The following is a 13633-nucleotide window of genomic DNA, read 5'->3' on the forward strand; positions in this document are numbered from 1 at the left end:
AAGTTGTAGTCTCGGTAGCCGTAGCAGCTGTCATGGCTCAACTGAATGCTAACAACGCCAATGTTAGCAAGAGCCCTATCGGGAATTCTGATCCAAGTAATGGACAGCAGCAACCAACACCTGCATACCCAGCCACCCAAGAACCTTAACTAAATCCACTGAAGAGAAAGATCAAGATCGAGGAGGGAAGTACCTCGGCTCAAGGACCTTCCGAAGGGCAACGAGCTAAGATAGTCAATACCACTGCCAGCCCTTCCACCCCGACTTCAAGAAGACCATACCTAGGAAACCTTCCCCACTGCAGCAAATGTAGCTACCATCATCATGGTATCTATTGCGAACTCTATTGTGCTAGGTGCCACATGAAGGGGCATACTGCTCGCGTCTGCAGAACCCCGGTTGAGTTTATTACATCAACCACCAATGTGGCAACCAATATAGTTTGCCACCTATGTGGTGAGATTGGAAACTTCAAGAAGGACTGCCCAATCGAAGGAAAAGACAAGGACACAGGAGGAATCTAACTCTAATGCTTGGGGAGAAGCATCAAGGAACTTGGTAGATTTTGGTACGTCTCTCAAATCTCAGATAACTAACCGAGAACATTAAAAGGGCTAATCCTAAATGTAATTATTTCCCCCATTAAGGCGAAAGTCACAGCACTGTTATAAAATTTAAAATTTCATCAGGTAAAACTATATTGGCTAAATATATATGTTTCAGCCATGTATAATTGAGATGGATAGACCTAGAGTGAGTGAAGGCCGCCTCATTTCCTATTCCTCGTTTGGTTTTGGATTTAGGGCGGAGTCGCTCAGTCAACAGTCCTCCCCACCTTAATTATACATGACTAGTATATGTTAGGCGATTATAGAAATGTCTCGTGAGAATCCATTCATGAAAAGGTACTCTACTCAGAAACACTCAGGATCCCCTACAGTTCTGCGTTGACTCTATCGGTCCAAGTATCCGCGATAGTGATACACGGGACGAAACCCAAGACGCCTAGAACTTGTGTGCCCGTTCGGCACATGACTCTATTGACTGTCATTCTATATCATGTCGTAGTATGCCAACTTCGACGCCTCTATCAATCATGGTTCGACTTCGTGCAACCGTGTGAAAATCCCTAGTGCTGTGTAAAAAGAACTTTCTCCATAGCCATTTCGGCAAAATAAAGGTTCTTCCGAACCTAAACAAAATAAGAATAATAAAGACTAATCCGATCCGTCAGTCGTCACTCTTATTTCAAAACCTTCCGAAGTACCCAGGAGAAGGGTACCGTGTGCTGTTAACCAACCCTTCTTAGACAGAAAGAAACCGAAGTGAAGACACTGCAGGTATTCCAGAAGACGATAACCACCCGAAGCATACTCTGTAGGTCCCCCAGAAAGACCCTTCGCACCTCGCAAATCAGGTTCGTGAACCCAAAGGATAGAACTCATGGGACTTACTACTATAACTGAGTATATGCATAAAAGTGGTATATAATTGAGATAAAAAAGATTTAAGATGTGTGCTTCCTCCCTACTCCCTGTTCCTTGTTGGGTTGTGCGTCTAGGGTGGATTCGCACAACTGAACATCCTGCCGACCTCAATTATATACGACTTGCATACACCAAGTATTAGTGGTTAAGCCAAGTATGAGCTCTACCACGAACCTCATAGTAAAGCCCTTCATCCTATTCCATAGAATAGGAGCTAGATTCAAGAGAACCCTTGCGAGTTGATCTACTATAATGACCACAGATCCAAAGTTTGTTGTCATCCCGGTTAAGCCAACATAGTAGCTAACACCCTCAGTTGGTACAGAAATCTGAGTCGTAAGAGTCAAGGAAATTGAGTACGACCATCCATTCACGCTTAATTCCCAAAAATTAAGCATCTCAGCGGATATCCCGGAACCCTGGAAGCTACGATACGTTAAACTCTGAGAAGAATGGATGAGGAGATTTAAGTTCCGAGTGACGGAATCCTATACCCACTAGATTTGACCTAGATCGAGAAAACTCAGAACCTTCGGAAGAGTAGTTGCAGAAGATGCTCACACTACTCAGGCACTTCGTTCACCCCTTTTCTTCGTTGAGATGTGGTCTGGTGGGATCGGATATCCGTCCGAAGGTCGTTTGATCATTAGTTATATATTATGTATACAAGCATAGACATATAGGTTTAAATCGGTCAATTCAGTTGTGAGTCTCTATCACTAGTCCAGTATTTTACATCAGATCTCACTATACGAGATGCATCTTCAGGACACGGCCTTCTTCGTTGTCTAGTTGGTAACCAGAGTCTCCTGTAGGGAGAGCGGGCATTTTATGTATAGATCTATACGGGATTGACACCCCCACACCCTGACTGCTAGCTACAGTCGACGGCCTACCAAGCCAAGGGGTGACAAATGTCACATTCTTTCTAACGCTTGCAGGGCGTCAAGTTCTCTAGTGTCTATCAGTATGGTTACGAGTGTCTCGGGGTTTCCTTATAATTCATGGCCTTAAGGTAACGGGAATTAACACTGTATTCACTGTTTTTAGACCTTGTTAGACGTATCATTCATTTGATACTGTCTGGGGTCTGTATTCACTGTTTTTAGACCTTACTAGACGTATCATTCATTTGATACTGTCTGGGGTCTGTGTCTCCTTTCGTTAGACTGAGCCAGGCGTGTTGTTCATTCGATACTCTCCTGGAGTCTATGATTTCTTTTGCCTTAGTCAGCAGTATTTCCTGTTGAGGCCTATGTTATTTTCCCTAATACTTTTACTTGTAATATCCTCCTACTTTCTTTAAAGTCAAATACTGTATTTTGAAAAGGATAATATTTTAAGGAAATTTACTTTAAAGCATAACACTGTCGGGTCTTGGTAGAAGACTACTTTTATTTAGAAAATATAGGATTTTCTGGAAAGGAACTCTAATACACCGTTGATTCTAAACTACTACTTTTATAAAGATATTTTGAATAAAATGCTTGCTTACACAAATGACACTAAATGCTTATGAACTCACCAACATTTATAAAAATGCTGATACTCGCTTTCAAAATAACTTGTATTCTCAGGTCAGCAATAGACAGGTACATTCCAGGAGCTTTTGGATGAAGTCAGTTTAGTACCAAGCTGCACCTATATTATTACTTGTATTACTTTAATGTCTCTATGAAATGTAAACCATGTAAAACTATTACTATTAATGCAATGGTTGTTGTACTTTGATTACTATACTGCATATGTTGTGATACTTTACATGACGTCATCCACCCCAGAACGTTTCCACCGTTCCGGTTTTGGGGTGTGACAATCTTTTGTCCCATTCATTTAAATCCAACTAGGTAGATATCGATTATCAATTATATACTAGTATATAATTACTAGGTTTATGTGATTGCTAATAACAAAACTTAATTTAGACATGTGATCCCATATGTACCTCAAAACTCTCCTGCTTAGGTATCATTTATCACAAAAGATTTTCAATCAAATCACCCAATTTGAAAAACTGGTGTAGTCCGCCTATAACATGGTAATCAAAATCACAAAAAAACTCCGACTATCAAAGGATAACACTAAGCAGTTACGTGACATTTATCTCACTAGTGCATACAAGTGATATGTGAGTGTTCTTTATAATTCTAGTTAAAAAAACATATTATATCATGATTATTACATGTATCCAATAATAAAGATCTTATTTTATGTAAATCACATTTTATTAATGTTCCTTTTATAAAAATCGGTTTATATAATTGACGCGGTCAAATTTTAAATTTAATACCTAGTATTAAGTTTTATCATTTGGGAGCTTTACAACATTTGTAAACCTTTTTATAAAACAACACAATGGTTCATGGCTAGTTTATGGACATCATATATATATATATATATATATATATATATATATATATATATATATATATATATATATATATATACACACACACACACTTAAAATTATATAAAACAACTCTTTATTTTTCTAAAACAAATTTTGTGACAAAAATGCATGTAAGCTTTTATCACCATAAAATAACAATTAAAAATTGTTAAAAGAAAATATATATGGATTTTTCTTGCAAAGAAAAAACCATTTATGTTTTCCGAAAACAATGATTTCATCAACTTAACAAAAAATCAAACAATGTTTTTAAAAATGGCTCTGATGCCAATTTCTGGGTTTTTATTCAAAAAATAGTCTAAAATAAAAATCAAAACTACGAGTTTAGCAACAGAAGAATTTTTATTTGAATAAAACTACAACCATTTTAACTCACCAAGGATCTTTTGCAAGGGTATGAAATATAAAATTAACCATAGAAAGAAAAATGTTACAACCATTGAAGACTTTAATTCTCATGGGAAATAGAAAGTTGATGAAGTGTGGCATAAATCTTGAAGACTTCTGATGTTCTTTCAAAGCGTTAAACATCATTGCCGATTGTAGTTATTGTTCAAGCTGCTCGCATTTTGTGTTGTGTTGTTCATCTTTGGTTTTTATTATTTCATTCAGTTCTTGGTTTTGCTTTTTTTTTGGTTTCCTCACAAGCTCCTACAATTCTCCCAATTTATCAAGACTACTTCCTATTTCGCAATCGTGAGTGAGAATTAAGAAACTGAAACACAGGCAAATTTGTAACTAGTAAGAGTTAACGTTGCAATTTGGGGATCCTGACTTATTGGATTTGGGCTTGTGAGATTGGGGTTTAACGAATATCGGCATGACATCCTTCTTCATCGAGCCACCTCTCAACCATAAGATGCAATAATGAAGAATCAACCCTGAAAAAGAGGAAAACCCATTATGAAAGTGGTATCATTGTAGATTTAAAACTTACAGCGGATGTTGTATAAGCTGCTCTCCGATGACCACCAGTTTCATGAACTCTACTCCACGCGTGACGAAATCATCATACGGTCCATAAAGTTAACGGGCCCAAAATTTGTGAAATGTATAGTATATACAAAAATAAAAAAAAAATATTAACTTTATGTGTTTGTCTTGACCCAATTAACAAGTTAAACCAACTTCAGCCCGATAAAATAATCTCTTATTCTTGTATGGACTATGGAACACCTTTTGAGAAGTAAATGTTAAACAACTATTTTCATTTAGTCCACATCAGGCGGAACCGGTTAATCAAATCGAAACCTTGTGTGAATTGTAATCGTCGCCTAGTGAATCGACATCAGAAGAACGATTCATAATTAGTCACACAGTCGGTGGTAAGTTCTAAGTTCATTTAAAGTAACGAACTTCAATTCTTCAATCATCACACTTTGTTTCTGATTTGATATTTTGATTTCTCATTCTCGTAGTCTTGTACCAGACTTTAGATTATACACACATCTATCGATACCTCATACTTGTCGGTTGTTGATTGAATGTAAAATTGCAAAGTTCCCTACGAACCGATGATCAATAAGAGATAAAAACCTAAGGTTAGCTACAGATTTTTTTTGTTGTTTCACTAATTCTTTTGTATTTCGATTATTCTTAGTTTCTAATTTAATTTTTTATTGACATCCCTTATAAGGTTATATATATATATATATATATATATATATATATATATATATATATATATATATATATATTGTTTGTGTCTCTTATTTTTGGACACAAACCGTCAATTGTTTATAGCTTCTACCTAAGTTTTAGATTTTTTTACTTAACGTGGTAATATATTTCTTGATATCTGATTTAATTCAAAGCTAAATCCAGTTCTAATTTTTCTGATGTTTAATTGTTTGTTTCTGATTTTTATTTTTATTCACATTCCTGGTCCTCAAATGCTGAAAGCTTATTGTGTGTGTGTGCGTGTTTTTTTTTTTTTTTTTTTTTTTTGAGATTGTTGGAGACTTGATCGGAGTCGATTTTTTATATCTTCTACCGATGTTTCATATTTTTTACTTAACAATGTAATATTTTTGTAGATATATGATTCAGACCTCAAAAGCTTCAATCTAATTCTAAATTTTCTTGTTTGACTGTTTTGTTTCTGATTTTATTTTACGGTTACAGCTTGCTTTGAACCGAATCTTAGGCTTCTACAACATGGAGACAGAAACTTTAAACAGTTTGAGAATATTATGTATAGAGAAAATATATGTAAAATAAAATTAATTTTAATAGTATTATTAATGATTTTGCATCTAAAATGCTAGAATAAGTAATTTTCAGTTTCTCTTGTAATACTGTGTCTGCATATTGTTTCTTTTATATTAATAATGTTTTTTTTTTAAACTTTGTAATAGTGAGTTTATTTTTGAATTAATTTTTATTATATATATGACTTTGGGTCTTATTTTTTCTTTTTGCTATAGGCCCATTATCTCTTTGGACCGACCCTATAGTTGATTCATGTCATGAACTTGGACCGGGGTTTAGGGTAAATCTTGCGTTATGTCTAGAGCGGCTAGAGTTCGAGAGCATCATATTTTGTAACAGTTTAGAGACGACAACGCCTTGGATAACATCCGATTTATAACCTTTGGTTTCGAAAGTAAGAAGGACAGTCTTTGAGTGCGAAGGGTTTCATTTTTTTTTTTGCCCTCTTAAGAATTTTGGATATCAGACCATTTCTAACTCATCTCCAATTTTTCTTTCAAAAATAGAGTAAAAACGTAGGGTAAATAGTATTTCATCTTTAACTCTATTTCATTTAATCCTATTTTTTTACCCTAAAAGTATATTCATAGTATATTTCATTTTTATAACTATTGTCAAACACATCTTTTCTATTAATTAGATTTTAACAAATATATATTTTATATTTTTTAATTACAATAATATTATCAATTATGTAATCATAAAATTATAACAAAATTTAAATTATTATAGGACATTAAAAATAAATTTAAATTATTATTAATATATAAAAGTAAACTATAAATATATAAAATAAAATAAAAAGACTAAAACCGACATACGAAATTTATTCTCTATTTTTGGATAAATGTATAGTATTTTTATAAATTTGAGGGAAAACTATTCATATCTCCAAAATTAGAGATGAGAATATGGTAGGGTTGGAGAAGAATGAAGGAAAAATAGAGGAAAAAAATGAGATTTGAGGATGGGTTGGAGATGCTCTAAAGGGCGGGGCTTTGAAATTTTTAGAAGAAAAGGCAGGGAAGAAACGAACCGAAAAATGTTTATTGATACTAGGGGTGAGCGTGGTGTAGTTCGGTGTGGTTATTAGCCGAAACCTCACCACTACCCGCAAATGCGGTTAATCCATTTTCAAAACCGCTTAGTGCGGTTATTTTTGCTGTGCGGTTTTGTTTTTTCTGTGTTGCAGTTATTAACCACATAGATTTGTTGTAGTTATTTTGTGATTTTTTACCACAGTTTAGAGCTCAAATGGTTTTAAGAGTTAAAACATATTACTTGTAATAAAAAAACCATAATGTATTAGACAATTAACTTAAATCACAAACAATTAATATCTTAAAAACGTCAAATCAATAGTAATTAACAATAATTTTTTTTAAAAATTATCTAATTTCACTATTTTTCAAAGTTAACATAACAAAAAACCCTACTTTTGTTAGGTAGTATTTTATTCATCTTTTATTAATAATAAAAATAGAATTACTATTTGCAACTTCTCAATGTTTAATCCTCAATATTAATTGTTAGGTGCTTGATTATGTGAAAACGTTTTGGATATTTAATCATAAATATTATCTATCCATTCCTTCGTTTGACATTGCTAAATAATTCGTTATTAATTCATAATACTAATTATCAGACTCTTTAAAGTCTTCGACAACCCTATCATAAAGATAATTTGATGGAAACGAAAGGGCCTTTTGTCGAGGAAGACCAACACACACATGTTCTATTTCATTGTCTAAATTCAAAATCAAGACGAGGGCACGATCAATAGATCAAGGTATGGTTCTCTTTGCATCTTGATGATTTAATAATATGGTTTCCATCTATGGTTTATATTTATTTAGGCCAACAAAAGATGGGATTATATATAAGAAACCCGCCTCAATGACTAATGTCAAACCATATTTCCAGTTGTTAAGTACAATCGATTTTAAATTTCTTAGACTTGAATAACTAAGTAGAATTTCACTTATATATCAATACTAACGTTATAAAAATCAATCAGCTCAATATCATCTTTTTATATATAACGAGATCAATAACCAAAGGCATTCGTTGGTGGAGTTATCAATGAGTAGTCATCCTTACTTTGATTATAAACAGAAGAAGTCAACTTTGGAAGCTACATAATGATTTTCCAATCTGCAAGCAGCCTGAGAGGAACCAGCCTTGTATATCTGAAGTAACACCAGCATTTAATCTTGTATTTCCTCTTGCATCTTTTTATTTCTAAAACATTTTGCATCCACAGACATCAAATCTCTTACTCCTTGGCTGTAAATCGTGTGAATCAGTAACCATTTTGATAAATTTTGCAATCCATCAATGGCTATTCCCTGTTCACACCAAAATCATATTCATATATAAAACAAAAGCATTTTATGATATCGAGAAACATTTTTTATGCTGAGACAACATCAAAAAACTGCATTTTGAATAAAAGCAAACTCAACTACTAAAATTATGCCTATCTAAACTAAGGGGGTGTTTGGATAAATAGTTTTAGCTCTTCTTGCTTATTTGCTTATTTTGGTGAGAATAAACATTTTTTAAAAATATGTTTGGATTAGCTTATTACGGTGAGAATAAGCAATAAGCATTTAAGTGTTTGACAAAATAAAAAAGTCTATATGAGTAAAAGAAATACAGCTTATGTTGATATAATCAGAAGACAGAAATTATAAACTTTTTTATTAACAACAGATGTAATCTTTTAGTGAAAATGAATTACTAAAACTGAATAACAATAGGTTTAGAAAAGAAATACGATCCTTATTACACTAGCCATAACAAGATTATTGAAAGAAAATCATGTTAACTTTGTAAGGATCGGGATAAAGAACAATAACAACTAAGAACCATAGAAAATATCTATGAGTGAGAGAGTTCTAGGATGAGAAATATATGTGTGCGTGTATCAATCTCTCACACACTATAGTGCTTGTTATATATACTAGAAAACCGAATATGACCCAGATAACAAGTCGGGTCATCAAAATACACGTGTCCTCTTCTCCAACATTTGTAGAATACAATCCGCAGTCCAAAACATTACTTCATGACCATCTTTAGTCCTTGCACTCAACATCTTCTACATCTCTGGTGTAAGACTTCCAAACACTTCTACAGTTCTACTCCACACCACTAGCCCAGTTGTATTTATGTAAGCCCAAAACGATTTCAACGATTTCTCTGCACCATATTAACAAGAAGTTAATATTTATTTTTAGTATTTTAAATAATAATAAAGAAAAAACAATATTAAAGATTGAGAATGCTTATCTTTTTTATGGAGATTTTATTAATATTTGCACAAGTTGTTTGAAAGAAAGCAACGTAAATTACTGTATGCATGTATGACGTATGGTTATTAATTAAAGACAGGGGGAGCCTTGTTTACTATACCAGGGGAAGGTAATCTTCAGTGTATGTCGAGTGAGGGGATATGGGCAATGAGGGGCCACCAGTAGGAGCCTTTTTTACGACACCGTTCATCCAGATTTGGGCAATCATAGATTCTCAAACTCAAAAGTGAAGGCAACAACATTTGTGGTAGATCTGTCATCTTTGGGCACTTGAAAAGGGAGAGACCCTTGAGGGAGGTGAGGTGTTGGAGTCCAGTTGAAAGTGATTCCAGTTTCTGAAATTCGATTATGCAGAGATAAGTAAGAGATGGCGGAAGAAGATGGGAGAACTGACTAAAATTACTCAGATCTTCTGTTCGTCCACCAATTAACAATAATTCAACAAGTGAGGTTGGAAAATTCTGTGGGCCCCACTCCGTCATTGGCTTGTTCAACCTCCCTATTTCAAGGTGACGCAATTTTGGAGGCCAAAGCCCGCAAGGGAAGGAAGCATTTATACTTGGACAGTTTTTTATTGTCAGATGTTTTAACACAGTGAGACTGGGCAACTCGTGGTATGGAAACGACTGCATCTCCCGACAATCTGTTATTTTCAATTTGGTGAGGTGAATGAACCGACTCAATTCAATGATGGATTTCAGATGTGGCCAATCAGTTATCTCAACAGATTCAAGCATTGGCATGCTTGAGTTGATAAGCACCCCAGTCTCATCTGCTCCCCCCACCACATTCTCCAATAGTTTCTCACAATCGTTAATCGTAACTGACTTGAGTTTCTGCGCTCCTGATGGGAAGGAGATAGACGTCATCGAACTACAGCCAGTGATATTCAACGTCTGAATGCTATTTGGGCAGCTGAAACACTGCATTCTCTGACAAAACAATACTTCCAAGATCCTAAGAGATGTTAGGTTGCTCCAACAGTGATTCTCTACTAAACTCTCCAAATTTGAACACCAAGATACTGCCAACTTCCTTAAATATACAAGAACATTACTTGACATTGCTTCAGATTCCCACAAGTAACTTATTTCATCACACCATTCAATTTCTATTTCTTCAACTGTCCCAAGATACTCTATAACACCTCTCCACAGCTGGTCGGTAAGACCAAGAATATTATTTATATGAAACAGGGTGACTGACGAAGTTACACGAACAATACCTGTTAACACTTGATGACCACAATTATGTATTGTTAGATCCCTTAGTGAGGGTAGTGCTTCAAGTGATATTCTAACCAAATTAGGACAATTACTTATGAATAGCTTTTGAAGGCATGGAAAAGTTGTACCTAACCATACCTCCCATCCGTTCATATGAACCAAAGATAGACTTTCAAGTGAAGGGAATGCAAGACCAGTCCCATGTGAATCTGAATCCACAACTTTCACCTCATCCATGAAAAAAATGGACAGCTTCTTCAGTGAAGGTAGCTGCCCAAGTGGCGGTAAGGATGTACAATTTTTGCAACCTTTTATGGACACACAAGCCAACCGAAGAAATGAAGGATCCCCAATCCAATTTGGAAACTCTTTACCTCCAAATGACATTATTCCAAGCTTTATCAAGTCATCACTGTGAGGCTTCAGCCCACGGAGGACCTCCTTTTCTGGTGTTTCCTTTTGCGAACCATCATATACATCACGCCATTCCAGCTTTAACTCTGTTAGCCTCTTTTCAGAAAAATCCACTTCCTGTGGGCTTTGGACTGTTTCCAGCCCCTTAATGGAAACTTTCCCTTGGAGATATTTCAAGTCTTTAAGGTTGGTCATTGAAAAGCCATTCTCTCCTTCAATAATGATTTTAGAGAGAGTTCGTAGGCTTTTCAACTCAACAATACCTAATGGCATTTTCGTCACAAGTGGAGTATGCCTAAAGTCAAAATGACGCAAATTTTTAAGCTTTGAGAAGTTCTCAGGCAACTTAGCTAAAGAAGTGCAGCGATATACTATCAATGTTTGTAAATTATACAGATTGCACACCTTTTCTGGTAAACTTCTAATGCAGGTCCGACATAAGTTCAGATATCGCAAGTGCTTCATACTACCAACACACTCTGGTACCTCACTTATTGAGAGGTGACTTAAGCATAGTACCCTTAGTAATGGTAACTCTTGAACTAAGCTGGCCACAATCTTATTTGAAATGCTGAATGATCCCTGATTTGTGTACCTCTTAGAATACAATGCTAACAATGTTCTCACATTTGTAGCTCCTTTGAATGACTGGAACCTTTCATAACCCATGAAATGGTCACACTCAAATGCTATATGGCGGTACTTTTCCAAACTTTTCTTGGTAAATTTCTTCTTTATCTCAACATCTAACCTTGAGAAAAAATCTCCAGCAATTGATATGGCCAAGTCATTCATGAGGTCATGCATCACAAACAACGGTTTGTTACCAGGCAGATGTTGAAAAAACGACCTTGACAGCAACTCTTCAAAGTATTCGACACCCAAACGCTCCATTGACTTGCTTGAAGTCGATTGGTGCAAAAACCCTTCAGCCATCCACAATAAAATCAACTCCTCTTTCTCAAACTCATAGTCCTTGGGGAACAAAGAGCAGTATGCAAACAGCAACTTCAAACAGGCAGAAAGATCATGGTAACTTAGTCTAAGAGCCGGAACAATCTCGTCACTTTTTCCTAACCTCCATATCTCACTATCCAACAGCTCTTTCCATGCTTCCTCATCTGTTTTTGTCCTCAACAGCCTCCCAAGTGTTCTTAAAGCCAAAGGCAAGCCATCACATTTTTCCACAAACCCTTCACCAAGTGGTCTAAGTGTTGGATGTAAATCAAAGTTATCTACACCCAATGCATGTTGAGCAAACAAAGACAGAGCATCTTTATGCGACAGACCCTGTAATGAGTCTACATGAGCATAACCCAGCTTTCTGAGCAATTGCTCCTTCCGAGTCGTCATGATAACTTTACTTCCAGGAGCTCCCACAAGAAATGGGCCCACTAATTTTTCCCAATCATCATAGCTTTCAGACCAAACATCATCTAAAACTATTAGAAATCGTTTCTTCATAAGTTGCTGTTTAAGAGCTTCTTGAAGAAGATTTAAATCTGCAAATTCCTTGTTTTCCCCAGTCACAGATTGATAAATAACTTTGCTTATACTGGAGATATCAAACTCATCCGAAACACAAACCCAAGCCCTGAGTTCGAAGTGATCCTTCACTTCCTTTTCGTCATACAAAAGTCTAGCTAGAGTTGTTTTACCTACTCCACCCATACCAACTATGGGCACGACGCTAAAGTTTTGATTACAGGATTCATTTTTACCCCCCAACAGTTGTTGAACCAATGCCTTCTTATGACCTTCACGTCCAACAATACCACTTGCATCTACCAAACATGCCTCGTATCTTATAATTTTGGGTTTTTCATTTGTCACTACAGTTAACCCAAGATCATTTTTTGCCTCCACTAGTTCTTGTAACCTGGCGCCAATACCATCTAACTTATATTGCATCCTACTACTTAATGAGAACTTGCTGCAACAATTTGGGATTAGCTTTCTTACCTTGCTGGTGGTGGCTCCCGATACCTCGCTCAATTCAACATGCATAGCTTCAGTTGCCAAATCGTCAAGTAGGTCATCTATGTCGTAAGCCAAATGTTGGAGATCATTCAGCCATGCTTTAACAGCTTCATCAGTTATTTCCTTATGAGAAGCATCGTTAAGCAGAGCGTGGATCTGGCCTAATGATCTTTTCAATTTCTTGAGCTCGGAATCGATTCCTTTGGCACGAGCAATCTTCTTCAAACCTTCAGAAGCCAGCTTTTCAAAGACCACCGTGAAGAAGGTAGAAACAACAATTTCAGCCATTGCTTATAGTGAAATGGAAGCACTGGTATGTATGTATGCAGTGCTAGGGATGTAGATAAAAATAGTGCTCGAGAAAGAAGGATTAAGCTTTGTTTTATAGTAAAAATCATGGTATGATGCTATAGGCTTATAGCTATCATATTTTTAATAAAATTTTGTACCATTCTTCTAGTTGGCAGCTGGGCACCACTATTTTTCGTCACGTGACTTCTCAACTTGGCATGTGCTTCTCTTATAATAATGATTTTTTTATTATTAAGTGCCAGAACCCAACATATATTGATACCTTAATAACTAATA

At 35.5% G+C, this 13633-nt stretch overlaps 1 protein-coding gene across 1 annotated transcript; it reads right to left on the reverse strand.

Moving 5' to 3' along the window:
- Window positions 1–8915: 8915 nt before the first annotated feature.
- LOC145096946 (putative disease resistance RPP13-like protein 1) lies at window positions 8916–13422 on the reverse strand. The gene is made up of 2 exons (XM_079034336.1): window positions 9526–13422; window positions 8916–9312 (listed from the first exon to the last, which is right to left on the reverse strand). The coding sequence occupies exon 1, from the start codon at window positions 13331–13333 to the stop codon at window positions 9542–9544; it is 3792 nt and encodes a 1263-aa protein (XP_078890462.1). The 5' UTR covers window positions 13334–13422; the 3' UTR covers window positions 8916–9312; window positions 9526–9541.
- Between the last annotated feature and the right edge of the window lie 211 nt (window positions 13423–13633).

This window comes from Lactuca serriola, chromosome 4 (assembly GCF_051521515.1).
Source record: "Lactuca serriola cultivar US96UC23 chromosome 4, Lser_US96UC23_V15, whole genome shotgun sequence".
In the NCBI taxonomy this organism is placed as follows: domain Eukaryota; kingdom Viridiplantae; phylum Streptophyta; class Magnoliopsida; order Asterales; family Asteraceae; genus Lactuca; species Lactuca serriola.